Below are 22,404 nucleotides of genomic sequence, written 5' to 3'. Positions count from 1 at the left end.
AGTACCCCATTACTCACTTTTTTCCTCCCGGAATCTGTGTCTCTGTATCCGCCTCTGTCTCTTTTTCTTCTCTCGTCCCTCTCTCTCTCTCTCTCTCTTCTTCTAGCTGTGACCTGCTTTCTCCTCTCTGGCCACAGCCATCAAGGCAGCAGAAGCGGGCGGTCGGGGTGGTATCTCGGGCCCGACGTCAGCGTCTCTGAAGCGTCTTAGAGGGGGAGTTGCTCTCCTCCCCTTCAGCCAGCTGCCAACCTGGACCGCTGCAGCGGGGCAAGCCGTACGGCGCCCCCGGGGATGGCAGCTAGGGCCGGGCGGGCATCGCGTTGGCCTGGGCACTGGTTTGGGCTGTCTCACCTCAAGGATGGGTTGGCTGGGAGTCGCGGGGTGCTCGCTGTAGTCAGCCTCGGAGGCGACTCCGGGCAATCAATCAACCAGTGGCATTTATTGAGCGCTTGCATGCTGCTGGGGAAACGGCATGACCTCTTGAATAGAGCCCGGTCCTGGGAGTCAGAAGGTCATGGGTTCTAATCCCGGCTCCGACATGTGTCTGCTGTGTGACCTTGGGCAAGTCGATTCTAATCCCGGCTCCGCCACTTACCTGCCGTGTGACCTTGGGCCACCTCAGTTCCCTCATCTGTAAAATGGGGACTAAGACTGTGAGCCCCACGTGGGACAGGGACTGCGTCCAACTTGATTTGCTTGTATCCACCCCAGCGCTTAGTACAGTGCCTGGCACACAGTAAGCTCTTAACAAATACTATTATTATTATTGTTATTACAGTAAGCTGAGCACTGACGGAGCGCTTAGTAGCGTGCAGTAAACTAGGTTGGTAGGTATGATTCCTGCCCTCAAGGAGTTTTTAGTCCAGTGGGGCTGCCCTCCTTGAGGATGGAAGGACCAGGGTGGCCACTGAGCTGGTGAAGTGTTCAGCTTTCCGTTTTGTCCCCCTTTCTGCTGGACCCTCTTTAACTTTCCTCCCTGCCCCTCACTCCATTTGTTTGGTAGCAGAGGTCAGAATCAGAGACCTTGTGTTCTAATTCCCCCTCTGCTAAGAGAGAAGTCTAATAATAAACCTTTCAATTGACTGTGGGTTTTTTTTCTGTTTGAGTTCTATTTGATAATGTTAGTATTTGTTAAGCGCTTACTATGTGCAGAGCACTGTTCTAACCGCTGGGGTAGACACCGGGGAATCAGGTTGTCCCACGTGGGGCTCACAGTCTTCATCCCCATTTTACAGATGAGGGAACTGAGGCACAGAGAAGTGAAGTGACTTGCCCACCGTCACACAGCTGACAAGTGGCAGAGGCGGGATTCGAACCCATGACCTCTGACTCCAAAGCCCGTGATCTTTCCACTGAGCCACGCTGTTTGATGTAACCAGTGCTATTGGAATGCATATCCATTGGCATCTTAGAGAACAAACACTTTTTTTTGAAAAATAGAAGCCAAGTACAATAAAAGCCTTTTAGTCTAATTTCCCAGGGAAATGGGAGGTGCCGGTTCATCAGAAATTCCGGTAGAGGAAGATGCAAGGCTGCATTGGGAACTCTCTCCCCGACGGGCTTTTGGAAGGGGACGTTCTGTGAACTAGCTGGAGCCACAAAATGCAGATCGGCACCCCAGAACCAGCTACGTCAGGACTCCCCAGGGAAGTGGAGGATCCAGCGTTCAGATTCACTCTAGATTGCCTCCTCCATGTGTCTGTTGATTGTTGCATTCTCCCAAGTACTGCAAAGAAATAGAATAAACTTATGGATGGAGCGAACCGTGTGTAATCTGCACCCAAGAAGCGCTCGATAGATACCACTGAATGGACTCGAGCAGCTTCGAAGTATCACGGATTATTCTGAGAAGCAGCACGGCCTAGTGGAAAGACCACAGGCCCGGGAGTCAGAGGACCTGGAAAGGGCAGGGACTGTCTCTATCTGTTACCGATTTGTACATTCCAAGCGCTTAGTACAGTGCTCTGCACATAGTAAGCGCTCAATAAATAGTAATGAATGAATGAACGATTCTGCCTCCGCCGCTCGACTGATGTATGACCTTGAACAAATCACTTTACCTCTCTGTGCCTCAGTTATCTCATCTGTAAAATGAGGATTAAGACTGTGAGCCCTCTGTGGGCCAGAGACTGTGTCCAGCCTGATTATCCTGTATCTACCCGATTGCTTCGTACAGTGCCTGGCAAATAGTGCTTAACAAGTACCGTATAAGGGGGAAAAAAGGATTGACAAGTTATTCCTGCTGGGGAGGGACATTCCCCAGGAGAATGAGACGGTTTATTTTTGGAGGCTATTTGAAATGTCTGCTCCCAGAGTGTACGGTCGGATAGAGTTCGGAATAATCCAGCTCTCTTTGTATTGAACAATAACTAGAACGTGAGTCGTCACCCCACCCCTTCGTGCATCAAAGAATGGCCCTCCAGTCTCCAGCCTCGACTCGTCTGCTGGTGACTTTTCACTTTTTGAGGCTCACTTCGTGACCCTCTTCTTTCCATCGGTCAGTCGACCAGTGAATGGGATTTATTGAGCACTTCCTACGTACCGAGGACTGTGCGAACCGCCTGGGAGAGTACAATGCAACGGGGTTTGCAGACGTAACCCAACAGAGTTGGCAGAAACGTGGCTTAGTGGACAGAGCCCGAGCCTGGGAGTCAGGAGGATCTGGGTTCTAAACCCGGCTCTGCCTCTTAATAATAATGTTGGGATTTGTTAAGCGCCTACTATGTGGAGCGGAAGCGTGGGTGGTGGGAAAGTGGCAGAGTTCTGTGAAATAGCCGTAGCGTAAGTGGAATCCCCAGTGGTGCAGACAGACTGAATGGAATAATTCCCCTCTTTTTCTTGGTAGCAGCTGGGAGGGTGGTATATGTCACTGGCCCTCTTTATCCCCGCCACCCCCCAAAAATCCTTTGGAATGGCACAGTGGTAGGCCTAAAGAAAAATATACGAACAGATGTATCAAAATTGCCATCTCGAATTGCTGCGTGACCCCGGGCAAGTCACTTGACTTCTCTGTGCCTCGGTTGCCTCCTCTGTAAAATGGGCAATAAAACCGGTGAGCCCCAGGTGGGACATGGACCTGGTCCAACCCAATTAGCTCGTATCTTATAGCGATCGGCACGTACTAAGCGCTTAACAAATCCTATTTTTTTTTAAAAAAAAAGCGAGTCCACCTACCATTCACAGGGCGAGCGTTTGAATGGTGTGCTTTGTCCTTTCGGCTCTGTAGGCAGCTGGACAAGAACCACCTGAGCGAGATCACCAAGGGCTGGCTTTACGGCCTGCTGATGTTGCAGGAGCTGCATCTCAGCCAGAATGCCATCAGCAGGATCAGTCCCGACGCCTGGGAGTTTTGCCAGAAACTCAGCGAGCTGTGAGTCGCCTTTCATTCCCTTCCAGGTTCGAGCGCGGAGTTCACGCCAGAGCACGAGCTGCTTGCCGGCGAGCTGTGAAATTGTCATAACAAGGTTTCCGAGGTGCAACGGCAGTTTCTTTTGTGTGCGAGATGGGCGTACTTTGTTACGAGAAGTCGAAACCAACCGTGACCGCCTCGCTTCTCTCCGACACTTGTGTTCGAACGGCGACACGATCACATTTTTAAATGAGAAGATGGCATTCTGTTGTGACGTGCCGGGGCCGGAAATAATTCACAAGCTGCGTGCAAATAGAACAGATTTTTTTTTTTTTTCCCGTGAGCATTATTATTACCAAAGAAGTTTGCTTTTGTAAAATAAGGGTGTCGAATACTAAGCATATCATTAGGAAGACAGTATAGTTTAATGGAAAGAGAACGGGGCGGAGAGTCAGATTCATTCATTCATCCAGTTATACCCATTGAGCGCTTATTGTGTGCAGAGCACTGTACTAAGCACTTGGGAACGTAAGGATAAATAGCATCTGGGTTCTAGTCCCAGCTCTGACACGGGCCGGACCCTTAACCTGTTTGGGCCTTGGTTTCGTCATCTGTAAAATGGAGTTAGTCATGTCTGCCTCTTCCTACCTCAAAAGGAAGTTGTGAGGATAAAATAAGATAATCTATGCAAAAACTCCTGGGGAAAAATAGAAGCTATCTACCAGTAGAGAAGAAGCACGGCTTAGTGTATAGATCACAGTCCTGGAAGTCAGAAGGTCATGAGTTCCAATTCCCACTTGCCTCTTGTCTGCTCTGTGACTGTGGGCAAGTCACTTAACTTCTCTGTGCCTCAGTTACCTCATCCGCAAATTGGGGATGAAGACTGTGAGCCTCACGTGGGACAACCTGACGACCCTGTATCTACCCCAGCGCTTAGAACAGTGCTCTGCACATAGTAAGCGCTTAAAAAATACCAACATTATTATTATTATTATTACCTTCGGGGAAGTTAATTCACTTCTTCTGGGCTTCAGTTACTTCATCCGTAAAGTGGGGATTGAGACTGTGACCCCCACGTGGGACGGGATCTTTGTCCAACCTCACTTGCTTGTATCAGTGCCCGGCTCATAGAAAGTGCTTAAAAATACCATCAGTATTATTATTATTACTATTAAAAGCAAGTTATCATCATCACAACTAATGCTTTTTTTTTCCTTTTACTTTCCAGCGACCTGACTTTCAATCACTTAACACGATTAGATGACTCAAGCTTCATTGGTTTAAACTTACTAAATACACTCTCTATTGGGAACAACAAAGTAAGCTACATTGCCGACTGTGCTTTCCGAGGACTTGCCAGTTTACAGACCCTGTAAGTTGAATGTTTCGCTTCCTGGACATGAAATTAAAGAATTATTTCTTGACAACCGTTATTTTTTTACCTGTAGAATGTATGCACCATGTGGGATTAGTGATTTAATGTTTGTTAGAGTATTTGGGCTACTTCATTATGTTTGTTACTTCTAAGAATTCAAGAGGACAGGGTTGCTGCTATAATGCCACAGTGTCCCTGCCTCTTAGTGGGGCATTTATCTCCTGTGGCAACTGATCAGAGAAACATTTAAGTGAAGTCTTAATCCTTTCTAGCCTCTAGATTCAAAAAGGGCAGAGAACTATATATATGTGGGTGAAAAGCAGCGCGGTCTAATGGAGAGAGCCCGGACCTGGGAGTCAGAAGGACCTAGGTTCTAGTCCCAGCTCCGCCACTTGCCTGCTGCGTGACCTTGGGCAAGTGATTTCATGTCTCTGTCCCTCAGTTACCTCATCTATAAAATGGGGATTAAGACTAGGAGCCCTACGTGGGGCAGAGACTTTGTCCAGCATCGTTACCTTTTAGCTACCCCAGCGCTTAGAACAATGCCTGGCACATAGTAAGTGCTTAACAAATACTATATATATATATACATATATATACACACACACACACATATATATATAGAGAGAGAGAGATTTAGATATCTTTTCCTCCCTCCTTCTCTCCAAATATATATATATATATATATATATATATATATATATATATATATGTGTGTGTGTGTGTGTGTAAGGTAATTAGGATGGAAGGGTGTGAGAAGGATCTTCAGTTGATTTAGAAACTTAACGTCGGAATTCACTGCTGGGTTGAAAAGTCTTGAGTTCGTTCGACCTGGGGGAACTGAGTTCATCGTGTGAATGGCAAAGGTGTAAGATGGCAAAGGTGTAAGGTGCTTTGGGTGCCCTGTCAGCCTCTTCCTCACGTGGTTGGAATGTTGGCTTCAGGTTAATATTTTCAGGGGTTGGCTTCTACCTGCTCATCTGAGCGTTTGAAGCTGCCTATCTGCCGCTGCATTTGGTGCTCTCAGACTCCCTTGAGGAGGTGGGGAACTCAAGGGAGTCGGTTCCTTGGGTTTTGGGGTCAGAACCTTGAGCCGGATGGCTCCTCGGTCATTTTTCATGATCTCGCGGTACTGGGTAAGTGCTTACTATGTGGCAAGCAGTGTTCAAAGTGCTGGGATAGATTCAAGATAACCGGGTTGGATGTAATCCCTGTCCCACATGGGGCTGACAGTCTTAACCCCCACTTTGCAGATGAGGGAACTGAGGCCCAGAGAAGTGAAGTGACTTGCCCAAGGTCACGCAGCAGACAAATAGATTAGAACCCACATCCTCTGGCAGCCAGACCCGTGCTCTTTCCACTAGGCCACGCTGTTTCCCGTATTTACGGAACGGAGGATGTGTTTGTGTTTCGGGCGGTTCTTCGAGCCCAACCCTCGTGATTTGTGCGGTTCGAGGAAGCTTTTTACTTGGGTCGGACGGTTATCGGTTGGAATGCCTTCAACGTCACCTTGTCTTTGGCCAACAGGGATCTGAAGAACAATGAAATCTCTTGGACTATTGAAGATATGAGCGGCGCCTTCTCTGGACTCGATCAGCTTAAAAAGCTGTAAGTGACCATTTCCCGGACGGCCCGTCCGCATCACGTTCTGACCACTGGGGTGGGCCACCCGATGACCTTCGTAAATCGCATCTGAAGTTGTACTTGAGCCGGTGGGCCCTTGGCAGCTAGTTCAAGGCATGGATTTTTTTTGCACGGAAAATCAATCAGCATCGATTAAGCCCTCAGATATAGCCGGAGCAGAGGTTTATACGTTTGCTGTTTCCGAAACTCACATCGCCATTTCCTTGTGGGTGGAACGTGGGCCTGGGTTCTAATTCTGCCTCCGCCACTTGTCTGCTGTGTGGCCTTGGGCAAGTCACTTCAGTTCTCTGGACCTCGAGTCCCCCGTCTGTTAAATGGCGACTGTGAGCCCACGTGGGACAGGGACAGCGTCCAACCCGATTTGCGTGTATCCACCCCAGAGCATATTACAATTCCTGATATGTAGTAAGCGCTTAACAAATGCCACGTATATTATTAGTAGTAGTAGGACTATTTATAGCCCATCATAGGAAATATGAAGCGGTTGTATATCTGTACAGAACTCCTAGGTCAAGCCTTTAAGTTCTTTGAGGGCAGGGATCAGGACCCTACCAACTATCAGATGGTACCCTCCCAGGTGCTTAGTACAGAGCTCTGCACACAGCTCAGTAAATACCATCAACTGGTTGATTGAATATTCCGTAGTGAAGCTATCCAGCGTATAGTGGAGTCGGGCTGTGAGGAAATGCCACAGCGAGAGGCTTATCTCAGTCAAAGAAGTTCTATCAACTTATTGTAGATGTTCATTCATATTTATTGAGCGCTTACTGTGTGCAAAGCACCGTACTAAGCACTTGGGAGAGTAAAATACAACAGCAGACACATTTCTGCCCACCACGAGCTCACAGTCTACAGGGGAAGACAGACACTAATGTACATACGTATATTTATTTTATATACCAGTCACCTTGAGAACCTTCCATAACATATACAGTTAGGCTCAGGGGATGTACTTGTTGTTTCATTGAAAAGGAAATGAGCAATCCATTCCCATTTTCAAAAAACACTGTCATAGTAAGTTCATGAAACAGCAATTGTTGGGTTTCTTCAGAGCTCTCCAACTGTCTCTTTCTTTGCAATATATATTTAATTTTAGGATGCTTCAAGGAAACCGGATTCGATCTGTTACAAAGAAGGCATTTTCTGGCTTGGATGCACTCGAACACCTGTGAGTAGTTGAAACCCCGTTGACTTCACCGTGTCCAAAACTAACCATACTATGTTTATTTTTGAAATCCTCATTGGAACGTAAAGTCGTAGCTACAGCTCTTGACTGCCTAAAAAAAAAAGCCTGTAGAAATCTGTGTATTGATGTGATAGTGAAAGTTGCTGGACTTTTTCTGATTGAGGGTGTATTTTTCCTCTTTTTCCCTGCCTTTTTTCCTTTCAGCTTTTCATTCTTTTCCTCTCTCTCTGTCTCTCTGTTCCTAGCTTGGTCTCTGCTTGTCCCTGAGGCTCACGCCCATGCCATTCATCCTCTCTCCCTGGGTCGGAACCCCTGATGGAAGATCCAGACCTTGGGCTGCTGCTTAGCACTTGGCTTTTGTGGTTCATTCACCCTCTCTGCCTTCTGCGAGAAGCAGCCTGGCTTAGTGGAAGGAGCCCAGGCTGGGGAGTCAGGTCACGGGTTCTAATTCTGGCTCCACCGCTTGTCAGCTGTGTGACTCTGGGCAAGCCACTTAACTTCTCTGAGCCTCAGTTACCTCATCTGTAAAATGGGGATTAAGACTGTGAGCCCTACGTGAGACAAGCTGATAGCCTGCTGCGTGGCGTAGTGGATAGAGCACGGGCCTGGGAGTCAGAAGGTCATGGGTTCTAATTCCGACTTTGCCACTTGTCTGCTCTGTGACCTTGGGTAAGTCACTGGACTTCTCTGTGCCTCAGCTCATCTGGAAAATGGGGATTAAGACTTTGAGCCCACGTGGGACAACCTGACTACTTTGTATCTACCCCAGCGCTTAGAACAATGCTCGGCACATAGTAAGCGCTTAACGAGTATCGTAAATATTATTACCCCAGCGCTTGGAACAGTGCTTGGCACATAGTAAGCGCTTCAAACATACTATCATTACCATTATTATTATTATTATTATTATTAGTTGTCCTGGGACCGACATGACTTTATACAATGTAGGCAAATAGTTTTAGTATATTAAGGTGTGTGTGTTTATGTGGAGAGAAATATTGAGAGAAATCGACACACGTCGACGCACGTAGGGACGTAAATATAATATATTGCCTTCCGAGCTTTTTGCCATCTGCATTTTTACAGCATCTTATTGCATTTTCACTGAGATCTGTAGTCTTGGATGAGAATTTGACACCGGAATTCTATTTATTTATTTCCCCGCCCCCTAACCTCAGGTCTGTTGTAACTTGCCCCCCCGCCAACCCCGCACCTGGTTATTTGGGGTCATCTGGGTGGCTGCCGGAGCTTCAGGGGGCTCCCAGGACGAGTGCCCGAAGGTATTTAAGCAGATGTTTGGGCCGAAGCTCCGGCCCGCCGGCCACGGCGCGGCAGGGCCGCTCAGCCGGCGGTCCCGTGAGAAGCAGCACGCTAAGGCAGGGGCTGGGAGGGAAGGACGGCCCGCCGCAACGTGGCTTGCGTCTTGGAGAAGTCTAGGCGGTCTTTAACTGTGCCCGTAGTGTTTTGGAGGCTTTTGTTTGGACTCAGTTGTCCCCGAAAAACTGCTTTGGCCTTCTTCTTGCCTCACTCCGGGGAAAAGAAAATTAATGGCCGCACCCTCACTGACTTTTCATTTCTCTGACCTTTTGTTCTTCTCTTGGCGGTCTTTACCTCACTCTTAATCTTTCCGCTGATTTCCGAGCCCTCGGGAAGGAACCTCGGTAAACAGAACCGACTGGGGAGAAGCAGCGTGGCTTAGTGGAAAGAGCAGGGGCCTGGAAGTCAGTGATCCTCGGTTCTAATTCCGGCTGTGACATTTATTTTTCTTTCATGGCATTTAAGCGTGTATTTTGTGCACTGTACTAAGCATTGGCATAGGCACAAGTTACTCAGATCGGGCACAGTCCATGTCCCACGTGAGGCTCACGGCCTTAATCCCCGTTTTACAGATGAGGAAACGGAGAAGTGAAGAGACTTGTGTAAGGTCACACAGCGGAGAAGTGGTGGAGCTGCAGGGTGGCCTGCTGTGTGACTTGGGGAAGTCATTTAACCTCTCTGTGCCTCATTTTCGCTCTTACGGGTGGGGAATCTGTCTGCTAATTTTGTTGTAGTGTACTCTCCCAATCACTTAATACAGTGTTCTGCACACAGTAAGTGCTCAGTAAATAACATTGATTGATTTACTCATCTGCAGAATGAGGATTCTATATCTGTTCTCCCTCCTACTTGGACCGTGAGCTCCATCCATATGGAGTGGAAAGAGCCTGGGCTTCGGAGTCAGAGGTCATGGGTTCGACTCCCGGCTCTGCCACTGGTCAGCTGTGTGACTGTGGGCGGGTCACTTCACTTCTCTGGGCCTCAGTGACCTCATCTGTAAAAGGGGGATTAACTGTGAGCCTCACGTGGGGCAACCTGATTACCCTATATCTACCCCAACGCTTAGAACAGTGCTCTGCACATAGTAAGTGCTTAACAAATCCCAACCTTATTATTACCTGATTCTCATGTACCTACCCCAGCACTTAGTACAGTGTTTGGCACATAGTAAGCGCTTAACAAATACCACAATTATGATCGTATTGCGTTACTGTTCTCCTGACTCCTAGCTCCTGCGCCCTTTCCAGTAGGCTGGGCTGCTTCCCACGGTAGAAATCATAAAATACCAAATGACAGCTGGTGGTCTTCCAGTGTTACCAAAAAAAACAAAACAAAAAAAGGATTAATTGGACATCTGTCCACGTGGATATGTGCCCTTTAGGCATTTGTTATTCCCCCACCCTCAGCCCCACAGCACTTGCGCATATATGTGTAAATTTTTCATATATATTATTGTCTATCTCCACCTCTAGACTGTAAGCTTGTTGTGGGCAGAGAGCATGTTTGCCAACTCGGTTGGATAGTACTCTCCCAGGCACTTAATACAGTGTTCTGCATACAGTAAGCACTCGATTGATCTGCATTTACAGTAAACTATTAATAGAAATTATATTTTCTGAGATTTTCGTTATTCAATTCGAGACAGGCACCTTCCTGGTTAACGTGAAATCTCTCTGTTGAATCTGTCGTACATGTGAGGTGTTTTTCTTTTTCATTTTTCAGAGACCTGAGCAACAATGCCATCATGTCTATACAGGGCAATGCATTTTCACAAATGAAGAAACTTCAGGAATTGTAAGTTTTCATCCTTAGGTTATTTGATGTGGAATAGAAGGCGTTGACAGCACCCCTGAATTCCTTCAGCTCTCTGTGAACAGAGACCATGGCGTTATTCAAATTTTCCACGTACCATACATCGTTTCAGTGAAAAACGTTTCGTGGGTGGGGCCTGGAAAGTAATTTGTGGATCGGTCCTTGATCGGGTCGCGTCGCCCTCAGTGGAGTTCCGTAAATCGAAAACTCCGATGTTAATGTTATAAGGGTTGGGAAACCAGAAATGCGGTCCGGTCGATAGACCTTGCAATACAATAAATCTGTCCAGCGAGCCGGTTTATAATGTCAGCTCTATTGTCTGCAGCCTGAAACGCATCGGTCTGTTTGTAGTCAGGGTAGACTTTGGCTTATAGAGATCTTCACTTCGTATGAAACAAATTGATTGTAATTATTCTCCGCAGGCATTTAAATACATCCAGTCTTTTGTGTGATTGCCAGCTAAAATGGTTTCCACAGTGGGTGGCAGAAAACAGCTTTCAAAGCTTTGTCATTGGCAGTTGTGCCCATCCTCAGCTGCTGAAAGGGAGAAGTATTTTTGCTGTGAGCCCAGATGGTTTTGTGTGTGGTGAGTATATTTGTTTTGCCATCCTCCCCCGTCCCAAAAATGTTGATTTTTGTGGGAACCCTTTTTTCCAGTAGCAAAACATTGGACGTTTTTGTTTCTCCTTTCCTAGAGTTAATATTTATTACACTGATCTCCAGATGGAGAGAGTTTTCTAATTTAGCGTCCCCACAGAGCACCCTAGCTAGCGAAGGATTTTTTTTTTTTTAATGCTCTTAGGTTACATTTTTAAATTGTGTTTTTGAAAGTATCTTTAAGTTATATTAAGGCATCAAGGAGGCTGATAGCGACCCTTTTGGGCTCTTGATCAAAGACTTGTAAGATGAATAGACATAGAAAGTGTGAATTTAATATCTTAAATTGTAATGAAATGATTTAACAGAAAAGTTTGAGGCACGTGCCAGAGCTAAAGTACATATGATGGTGTATGAGCTGCATGTCTTTGGGGAGAATAGAAATAGAAAGTCCTTTTATCCCCTGAATTATTCCTTTATGTAATCTCGTGTTGGGCTGAATCTTGGATTTTCAGATTTTTTTTATGGTATTCGATAAGCGCTAACTATGTGACAAACACCCTTGTAAGCGCGGGGGCAGGTACAAGTTCATTAGGTCAGACACGGTCCCTGTCCCCTCATGGGCTAACAGTCTGAGAAGGAGGGAGAACAGGCATTTGATCCTCATTTTACAGCTGAGAAAATTGAGTCTCAGAGAAGTGAAGTGACCTGCCCAGGGTCACACAGGAAGCAACTGGCAGAGTCGCGATTAGAACCCAGGTCCTCTGACTCCCAGGCCCATTCCCTTTCCACTAGGCCACGCTGCTTCTCAAGAGGTCCTCATAATTCGATCACATTCATTTCTTCTACATAACTTTAGTTTTAAAATGTAACATTTCCAATTATTGCCTAGGAACATAATACTCTCTTCTCCAAAGAACACTGGCGCTTTTAGATATGTGACGATGGTAGTGCAACAAAATTTGGGTCTGCCCTTATCCAGCCTTTAGTGCTTTCTTTCTGTGAATGCCTACAGTTTCTGCGAGGCATGTAATAGAAAAAAGTATTTCTGTTTTTAAAAAGCTGTAGTTGCCTTCCCCTCCTTTCCCCTAAAAGTGTCACATCAATGACCGGTCCAGAACTGTGGAAGAGACGCCCAGTTCATCATTTCAATATACAAACGCTCATTCTCACGCTGGCGTGAATTTGAAATTTGCATCTTGAGAGGTGAATCTCGGTTATGTTTTACCATTGGAAGAATTGAGATGATTAATCTGTGACTGAGTGAGAAAATTATTATTATTTTTTTTTAATATTGGCTAGACGGAGTGTATTTGAAATTCCACCCTTTTGGATTTTTATCAGTGGTACGAAACTGTAATTCAAAAAGGTGACTGGAACAAAAAGTTACAGAAAATTGAAAATACCTCATTCAGAATTAGCATTGGCCAGATCTAATTATAGCACTACTCTGGAATGAAACACCATCTCAATGGATTCTCTGTTTTAAAACTAACATTTTATAATTGCCAATATTTTTCATTACGCGGGGTCTTTTTTTCCTTCGCACTGTCGGTATGTCCTTGTGGTAGGCTCATATCTAATATCGAGGGCTTATTTTTATTTCCCAATGTGGTTTGCTCTTTTTCTGTTGTAGTCCGGAAATTCTCTCGAAGTTACGTGAAGGTTGAGCGAGAAGGCCAAACCTTGGCCAGCTTCTTAAGAATTCTTTTGGGAGAATTAATTGATATTAACAGCCAGAGATCTAGCAACAGAAAATATATTTTATGGTACTCCCAAAATGGGAGTTTTCTTTTTGGCACTATTCAGTGAGATTATTTAGTGGGTGAGAGGTATTTACTCCTTTTAAAGAGCTCTAGGCCCACCCCTGAAGCGTGTGCGGAACTATCTGACATCAGGAAGATGAGAAACTACAGAGTGAAGACTTGACCTAGTCCCCGTTGGTTTTCTCAGTGTTCCGATTTGAGATTTTTTCAGAACTCCAGAGGCTTAACGGTTCTTTTCCCTTGTAACATTTTCCCCTTTCTTTTTCCCATCGAACAGATGATTTCCCGAAACCTCAGATCACAGTCCAGCCGGAGACCCAGTCGGCAATAAAAGGCTCCAATCTGAGTTTTATCTGTTCGGCTGCGAGCAGCAGTGATTCCCCGATGACTTTTGCGTGGAAGAAGGACAACGAACTGCTTCCCGATGCTGAGATGGAAAATTACGCCCACCTCCGGGCCCAGGGGGGCGAAGTGATGGAGTACACGACCATCCTCCGCCTGCGCAACGTGGAATTTGCCAGCGAAGGAAAGTACCAGTGCGTCATCTCCAATCACTTCGGATCATCCTACTCCATCAAAGCCAAGCTCACTGTTAATAGTACGTCATCTTTTTCTTTGCTTCATTAGAGGGCTACTGCCTGAAATAAGAATCATCCTAATATTTATGGTACTTGTTAGAAGCGCTTACCATGTGCCCAGCACTCTTCTCAGCTCTAGGGTAGATATAGGTTAAGCAGGTCGGACACAGTTCCTGCCCCATGTGGGGCTCACGCTGTTTATCCTCGTTTTACAGATCAGGTAACTGAGGCCCAGAGAAGCTAAATGACTTGCCCAAGGTCACACGGCGGAACCGTGGAGGAGCTGGCATTAGAACCTAGGTCCTTCAGCCTCCCAGGTCCATGCTCTAGCCACTGAGCCACGCTGCTTCTCTATATGGTTTTCTTCTTTCCCTTTCCTCCCCCCGCCCCCCATCCCCATCTTCCAGTTTCCAGCTTCTCCCCTGTCTCTCTATCCCCTCCCTCATCTCTGCTTTTTTTATGGTATTTGTTAAATGCTTAATATGTACCAGGCACCCCACTAAACGCTGGGTTAGATACAAGGTAATTAGGTTGGTCACAGTCCCTGTCCCACAGGGGGCTCACGGTCAACCCCCGTTTTACAGATGAGATAACTGAGGTAGAAAGAAGTTAAGCGACGGGCCCAAGGTCACATAGCTTCTTTGCCCACTGTCCCTTTTTCTCCCCTTCCTTCCTTCTCTTTCCCCTTCTCTCTCCCCTTATGCTCATCACACTAGTTGGACTGTTCTGATTTAAATTGTTAATTTAATTTAAATCCTGACATTAAAGAAGCTGGCACTTGTAAGCAGATAGTGATTTTCCAGGCCTCTAGGCTTCGCTTGGCTTAGTGGAAAGAGCACGGGCTTGGGAGTCAGAGGTTGTGGCTTCTGATCCTAGATCCGCCACTTATCAGCTATGTGACTTTGGGCAAGTCACTTAACTTCTCTGTGCCTCAGTTACCTCATCTGGCAAATGGGGATTAAGTCTCTGAATTCCATGTGGGACATCCTGATTACCTTGTATCTACCCCAGTGCTCAGAACAGTGCTTGGCACCTAGGAATCTCTTAACAAATATCACTGTCATCATCACAGTAGTAACCGATAGCCATTGGGAGATCCCTTTAAGAGGAGCGGTACGGTGTAGCGACAAGCAGCTCGGCCTAGCGGAAGCTTGGTAGCTTCTATCTACCCCAGCTCAGTGTTTGACACAAAGTAAGCGCTTACCAAAAATGCCATCATTATCCCATGATTAGGAAGGGAACGCGATTCGAAGGAAGCTTGAACGGGGCCTGCGGAGGAAGGCCAGGTTCATCCCCGTCGGGGTTTTCATCGTCTTTATTTGGTTTCTCTTTCCCCCTTCCCCCCCCAGTGCTGCCTTCGCTTACAAAGATGCCCATGGATCTGACCATCCGAGCAGGGGCAACGGCCCGCCTGGAGTGTGCCGCCGTGGGCCACCCCGCTCCCCAGATCGCCTGGCAGAAAGACGGCGGCACAGACTTCCCCGCCGCTCGGGAGCGGCGGATGCACGTCATGCCCGAGGACGACGTGTTCTTTATCGTGGATGTCAAAATCGAGGACGTTGGCGTCTACAGCTGTACCGCCCAAAACAGTGCCGGGAGCATCTCCGCTAATGCCACTCTCACTGTGCTGGGTGAGTCGAACTTTCAAAGATCTGCCCCCAGGGTAGATTTATCGATCTTCTTGGGAGGCCTCAAGAAGAATCGTAGCTGGGTGTGGAATGGAAGGGTGCCGTGGGGCTCGGGTCGGCTCTCCCACTTTCACGGATCTCAGCCAGTTGGACTTTAAAGGACCCGCTGGGGGGACCCGAAATGGCCAGAGGACCCCCTCGCCGGCCAGGGAAGCAAAACTGTCCACTTTTCTTGAGTTCACTAATATTTATTTTCAATAGTATTTATTGAGCACTTACTATGTGCAGAGCACTGTACTAAGTGCTTGGAAAGTACAATTCAGCAACAGATAGAGACAATCCCTGCCCATTGAGGGGCTTACAGTCTAATACTGACAGTATTTCCTAAGCGCTTACTATGTGCCAAGCACTTTTTAAGCACTGGGGTAGTTACAGGGTAATCAGGTTGTCCCACGTGGGGCTCACGGTCTCAAGCCCCATTTTACAGATGAGGTGAGTCACAGAGAAGTGATTTGCCCAAAGTCACACGGTGGGCAAGTGGTGGAGCTGGGATTAGAACCCATGACCTCCGACTCCCAAGCCCATGCTCTTCCCACTAAGCCGTGCCGCCTCTCAGAGAACAGATCTTTTCTTCCTCTTTTCTTCCCTCCTTTCCCTTCCCCCAAATGCCTTACGCTTCAGAGGAGGGACTGAGGATCTCTGCCCTTCTGCCCTGCCTTGCAAAGTTTTGACCTGTAAACTGTAACAGGATAAAGTCAGGTGCCCGAGGGAATAAAAGCCAACTGAAACACCCCTTACTTTAAAGTGGTGAGAGAGAAAAGTTGCACGAAATGAATCCAACTTTATTAGCTAAAAATTTCATAATAATAATGTGTGCTTCTTAGTGTAGAATTAAAAGGCAGGAATCCAGGGATTTTCAGTTAGGAGCTGAGCTTCACGCTCTCAACTTCCATTCCACCGTCTTCCCCTCGAAGCATCGTGGAGGTTAGGGTTTCTTTTGCATTGTTAATCTCAAGGTTCGACGATATAAGGATATCCCATCTTGCCTCGCTCGGAATGCTTCCCTGGTGTAAAACCAACGAAGTGAAAGAAGGGTTGATATCCAAGCCAAGAATAAAAGTGAAGATGAATGTTCAAAAAGGGTAAAACCAGAGAGTGCCGTCGAAGTGAGGAAACAACACTCCACATTCTTGCCCCTGACCCTAGCATGGGAAAACAAAGTCGATTCTAGAGCCCCTACCTACTCTCCGTCTGCTTCAGTGCAATTGTTTTGAATCAGCATGTATAAAATGGACATATTCATTCCCAATAGGTGGATTTTGTCGTGGGGTGGCATTTTCACGTTTAACCTTTTTACTGCCCAACCCACCGGATATAATCTTTTGTTAAGAAATGGTATTTGTTTAGCACCTAGTATGTGATAGTGTTCTAAGCACTGGGAGAGATCCAGGTTAATGGGTCGGACATTGTCCCTCTCCCACATGGGGCTCACGGTCTAAGTAGCGGGGAGAGTGGGTATTTAATCCCCATTTTTCTGTTGAGGAGACTAAGGTGCAGAGAAGTGAAGCGACTTACCCAGGGTCACACAGCAAGCAGTCGGCAGAGCTGGGATTAGAACCGAGGCCCTCTGATTCGCAGGCCATAGTGTTTCCACCAGGCCATGCTGCTTCCCGTGTTATAGTCGGAAAGGTTATTAGTCGTAAAATTCCATTTTGTGCACTGAATAGTAAGCATTTTTTGAGGATGCTTTAAAGACACGCTAAATGCCAAGCACTTTTCCAAGTGCCGGGGTAGAGGCAAGGTATACAGATAAGATAACTGAGGCACAGAGAAGTGAAGTGACTTGTCCCAGGTCACACAGTAGACAAGTGGTGGAGCCGGGATTAGAACCCATGTCCCATGACTCCCAGGCCCATGCTCCGTCCACTCAGATAAGAAAACTGAGTCACTGAGCAGTCAAGTGGCTCGTCTGAGGTCACACAGCCGGCAGGTGACAGAAAGAGGATTTGAACCCCGGCCTCCTGACTCCCAGTCCCGCGCTCTTTCCCCCATAATCAAGCAGCTTCTAGAAAAGATCGGTGTTCCCAGTTTCTTTTTTTTTTTTACCAGCTAAGTATCATGACCGTAATAATAAAAATAATAATAATGAAATAATAGTCATAGTACGGCTTGCCGTATTCCAAACGCTGCGGTAGATACCAGTTAATCAGGTCCTTGTCTCACATGGGGCTCACATCCTAAGTAGGAGGGAATAGGACTTAATCCCCATTTTGCAGCTAGGGTAACGGAGGCTCAGGAAGTTAAGTAATAATAATGGTATTTGTTATGCGCTCACTTTGTGTCAGGCACTCTAAGCGCGGGGATGGATACAAGCAGATCGAGTTGGTCACAGTCCCTGTCCCACATGGGGCTCACATTCTTCGTCCCACGCTGGGAAGCAGCGTGGCTCAGTGGAAAGAGCCTGGGCTTCGGAGTCAGAGGTCATGGGTTCGACTTCCGGCTCTGCCACTTGTCAGCTGTGTGACTGTGGGCGAGTCACTTCACTTCTCTGTGCCTCAGTTACCTCAACTGTAAAATGGCAATTGACTGTGAGCCTCACGTGGGACAAGCTGATGACCCTGTATCTCCCCCAGCGCTTAGAACAGTGCTCTGCACATAGTAAGTGCTTAACAAATACCAACATTATTATTATTACTATTCACCCCCATTTTCCAGACGAGGGAACTGAGGCCCAGAGTAGCGAAGTGCCTCACCCAGGTGACACGTGGCCGAGCTGGGTTTAGAACCCAGGTCCTCCGGCTCCCAGGCCCGCGCTCTTTCCACTGGGCCACAGCGCCTCACTCAGCGATGTCCCTAATCGGGGCGGCGTGACGGGGGAACGTTTCCGTTGGGGACGGGAGCCTGAAAACTCCTTCCTTTCCAGAAACCCCGTCCTTCTTACGGCCGCTGTTGGATCGCACGGTGACCAGAGGGGAGACGGCGGTGCTGCAGTGCATCGCGGGCGGCAGCCCCCCGCCCCGGCTCAACTGGACCAAGGACGACAGCCCCGTGGTGGTGACGGAGCGCCATTTCTTCGCCGCCGGGAACCAGTTGCTGATCATCGTGGACACGGACGTGGAGGACGCCGGCAGGTACACCTGCGAAATGTCCAACACGCTGGGGACGGAGAGGGGCGACATCGGGCTGAACGTCATCCCCACGCCCACCTGCGACTCGCCTCAGAACTCGGCCCCGTCCCTGGACGACGACGGGTGGGCCACCGTGGGCGTGGTGATCATAGCGGTGGTTTGCTGCGTGGTGGGCACCTCCCTGGTGTGGGTGGTCATCATCTACCACACACGGAGAAGAAACGAAGACTGCAGCGTGACCAACACAGGTGCGGAAACGCGGGCTTGGCGCGCGGTCCGGCCGCTGTGGTTCTGGGGCGATTTGCGTCTCGAAGCCCCTCCGAGCCTCAGACGGGCGACTCGTCGGTTGCGTTCTCGAGAATGCCAGCCGGTGCCGGCTACCCGTTATGAACCGAAATGTTCGACCCTTTACGTTGAGGGACCTTCCGGCTACCCGAGCGAGACGTCTCCCGGACGGTCCCGCGCTGCCGGACACACCGACCGAAATAGGGCAGATGGGGGGCTCCGGTCGACGGCCGGAAACAGCGTTAGACTCCTCTCTCGCTTAATCGATGTTTTTTATTGAGGGCTTACTGCGTGCGAGCACTGTACTTACTAAATGCTTGGGACAATAAGACAAGATGGACACGGTCTCTCCTAACAGGGAGTTTACCGTCTAGAGGGGAGGCTCGGTCTGTTTTGGGTGGTAGGGAAGGTAGGAAGAGACAGAATTAGAGCTGAACTTGGAGAAAGTTCAAAGAATAATGCCAAGAAATCCTAATTGTCTCGGAAAACGGCACGACGGAGATAATAACAATGACAATAACTCTGGTATTGGTAAAGCGCTTACCGTGTGCCGGGCACTGTTCTAAGCACTGGGGTAGATACATGACAGTCGGATTGGGACCGTCCCTGTCCCACGTGGCGCTCAGAGTCTTAATCCCCATTTTACAGATGAGGTCAGTGAGGCCCAGAGAAGTGAAGCGACTTGCCTGAGGTCACCCAGCAGGCAAGTAGCGGAGCCGGGATTAGAACCCAGGTCCTCCCAGATCCTTGCTCTCACCATTAGACCATGGTCGTAGTCTCATTTGATTCGCCTCGCACATGGTTCCGTCGGATCCGTTATGTCCCTCTAGACTGTAAGCTCGTTACGGGCGGGGAACCCGCCCGCTCATTCTGTTGTAATAACCGTGTTGGTATTTGTTAAGCGCTTACTATGTGCAGAACGCTCTTCTAAGCACTGGGGGAGATACAGGCTAATCGGGTTGTCCCACATTTGGCTCACAGTTAATCCCCATTTTACAGCTGAGGTAACTGAGGCCCGGAGAAGTTAAGTGACTTGCCCTCTCCCAAGCGCTTAGTACAGTGCTCTGCACATAGTAAGCACTCGGGAAGTTCGACTGATGGATTGATTGGTCAGTTGGGAGGGAGGGAGAGGGAGGGGGAGTTACCGTCCTGAAAGTACTCAGCGTCGACAAACTGTGGTGGTTTTCCTTTCAGATGAGACCAACCTGCCGGCGGACATTCCCAGTTATCTGTCCTCCCAGGGGACCCTCGCCGAGAGGCAGGATGGGTACGGCTCGTCGGAGAACGGGAGCCATCATCAGTTTGGGGCTTCTTCCGCGGGCGGCTACTTCTTCCAGCAGCGCGATAGTAACGGTAGGTGCGGGCCGGTGTGGCGATCTCATCGACGCGTGCGGTGTCTCGAAATCCCCGGCCATAAGCCAATTAAGTGAAAGTGGTGGGCTTCGGGAAACCTTCTCCACCTAGCTGAGGCAGAGAGGTTTGGTCATCTGTTGATGTTGTTGTACTCTCCCAAGCGCTTAGTACAGTGCTCCGCACCTAGTCAGCGCTAAATAAATATGACTGACCGAGAGCTGAACTAAGGCCTAGAAGCCGGAAGCTTTGTTTTCCTTCTCTGACAGTAGAAAAACCCTTCACTGTCTCTCGGTACAAAAAGCCAGGGATTCGAGGTGAATTTTCACCTTGGTGAAATTCTGGGGTGAGTTCAGCTTTCCAAAAACCCTAAATGGGCTCATGTGAGGAGCTGCAGAGCAGATCCGTGCTTGCCTTTACTTGCCATTGCCCCTGGTTGAGTTAGGCAGTGTCATTCCGATCATTCCTAGATTTTAATTCACACCTCTCCCGTCTTACTGTCAGGAGCATTCATTCATTCATTCAGTCGTATTTTTTGAGCGCCTTCTGGTGCAGAGTACTGTACTGAGCGCTTGGAAAGTACAATTCAGCAACAAATAGAGACAATCCCTGCCCACAACCAGCTCGCAGTCTAGAAGAGCAGAAGGGTTTGGGTGAGAAAACCTCTTCTGACACCTGTTAAAAACCGCATTTGCAAGTGTGGGAGGAAGGAAATCCAACCGCTATTCAGTCAGTGCCTCATGAGTGCTAAGCACTGTTCTAAACACCGGGGAGAACACAACAGAAAGGGCTCGTGCATTCCCTGCCCAAGGAGCTGTTTGAGAACACTTTTAAAATGAGATATCTGGCCGACAGATCACTGGGAGAGGATCAAGCGGCCTAGACTTCCTGGAAAGCTTTGTCTCTAGGCTCTGCAGATACGGGAAACAAGACGGGATCATCAAGTAATTAACTGATGTGTGTTTTCAAGGTACCTGCCATATCGACACCAGCAGCGAAACGGACGTGGAAGCTATTCCGGATCCATTCTTATGCCACTACGTGGGGTCTTCGGGACCTGTGTACTTGAAAGGAAATGCTTACGGTCCTGATGTGTTTGAAGCGTGCCACGCAGGTGAGGCTAACTCTTCTTTGAGTTCTGGATCTGTCCTGATGCGATTCAGAACCCATCTGGGATCCTAATATCCTAATCCTGTCGCTTCCTTCTTTTTTCCCCTCTTTCCAAAAAAAAAAAAAAAAAAAAAGGTTGCAGCCCCGACCCAAGAAGCGTTGGCCCAGATCATTACGAGTCTAGTTATTTAAAGAAAAAGGAATGCTACCCGACCATCCACCCGTCTGAAGAGTCTAATGACCAGAATATGGGTACGATGGGAATGCCGTCTCCGGGGAATAAACGGATCCATTCCATGTACGCGCAAAGCGAAGGACAAGGGATCAGATGCCTGAGCCCAAATTCAAACCCTGCAGATTTTAGTGGCCACCAGGAGCCAATGTCTGCCGCACCGAGTTGTGCTTTTATGGGTAAGTCTGTCCGCCGCCCGGACTCTGTAATAATAGTAATGTTGGTATTTGTTAAGCGCTTACTATGTGGAGAGCACCGTTCTCAGCGCTGGGGTAGATACAGGGTAATCAGGTGGTCCCAACGTGAGGCTCACAGTCTTCATCCCCATTTTACAGATGAGGGAACTGAGGCCCAGAGAAGTTAAGTGACTCGCCCACAGTCACACAGCTGACATGCGGCAGAGCCGGCATTCGAACCCATGACCTCCGACTCCCAAGCCCGGGCTCTTTCCACTGAGCCACGCTGCTTCCCTCGATGGGTAGCCCTCACCCGTTCCATCTGTGCGACCGACAGGCGATGCGGCAGTCGGTTATCACAAGAGAAATATCGGTTATCACGGAGAAGCAGCGTGGCTCAGTGGAAAGAGCACGGGCTTTGGAGTCAGGGCTCATGAGTTCGAATCCCAGCTCTGCCACTTGTCGGCTGTGTGACTGTGGGCAAGTCACTTCACTTCTCTGGGTCTCAGTTCCCTCATCTGTAAAATGGGGATTAAGACTGTGAGCCCCACGTGGGACAACCTGATTCCCCTATGTCTACCCCAGCGCTTAGAACAGTGCTCGGCACCTAGTAAGCGCTTAACAAATACCAACATTATTAACATTATTATTAAATAAACCCCAGTGCAGTAACCGGGGGGAGGGGGAACCTATTTTGAGAAGCGGTTTGGTCTCTTTTACCGGTTTTGAAAGGGACACCCCTAGCAGTCTTCTGGGCCACCCTGTGTGTGGAAAACCCTTGGAAGCAAGAATTAGGGAGTGATGTAGGCCTTCAGCTTTTCGGCCTTGTGGGGGGAAAAAAAAAGTGGTGTGGGACTACAAAGAGCTGTAG

General features: G+C 48.2%; 1 protein-coding gene across 1 annotated transcript in view; it reads left to right on the top strand.

Moving 5' to 3' along the window:
- Positions 1–22,404, top strand: part of LRIG3 (leucine rich repeats and immunoglobulin like domains 3) — a 70,811-nt gene that overhangs the window by 45,448 nt on the left and 2,959 nt on the right. The window contains exons 8-19 of the mRNA XM_039914737.1: positions 3,227–3,370; positions 4,578–4,721; positions 6,252–6,332; positions 7,465–7,536; positions 10,594–10,665; positions 11,106–11,269; positions 13,324–13,644; positions 14,974–15,255; positions 18,176–18,628; positions 19,860–20,018; positions 20,986–21,129; positions 21,261–21,536. Of these exons, the coding sequence (XP_039770671.1) occupies positions 3,227–3,370; positions 4,578–4,721; positions 6,252–6,332; positions 7,465–7,536; positions 10,594–10,665; positions 11,106–11,269; positions 13,324–13,644; positions 14,974–15,255; positions 18,176–18,628; positions 19,860–20,018; positions 20,986–21,129; positions 21,261–21,536 (2,312 nt within the window). The remainder of the gene's footprint in view (positions 1–3,226; positions 3,371–4,577; positions 4,722–6,251; positions 6,333–7,464; positions 7,537–10,593; positions 10,666–11,105; positions 11,270–13,323; positions 13,645–14,973; positions 15,256–18,175; positions 18,629–19,859; positions 20,019–20,985; positions 21,130–21,260; positions 21,537–22,404) is intronic.

Source organism: Ornithorhynchus anatinus, chromosome 2, assembly GCF_004115215.2.
Source record: "Ornithorhynchus anatinus isolate Pmale09 chromosome 2, mOrnAna1.pri.v4, whole genome shotgun sequence".
Lineage (NCBI taxonomy): Eukaryota > Metazoa > Chordata > Mammalia > Monotremata > Ornithorhynchidae > Ornithorhynchus > Ornithorhynchus anatinus.
The sequence above is the reverse complement of the archived record's forward strand: the minus strand, read 5'-3'. Positions and strand labels throughout refer to the sequence as shown.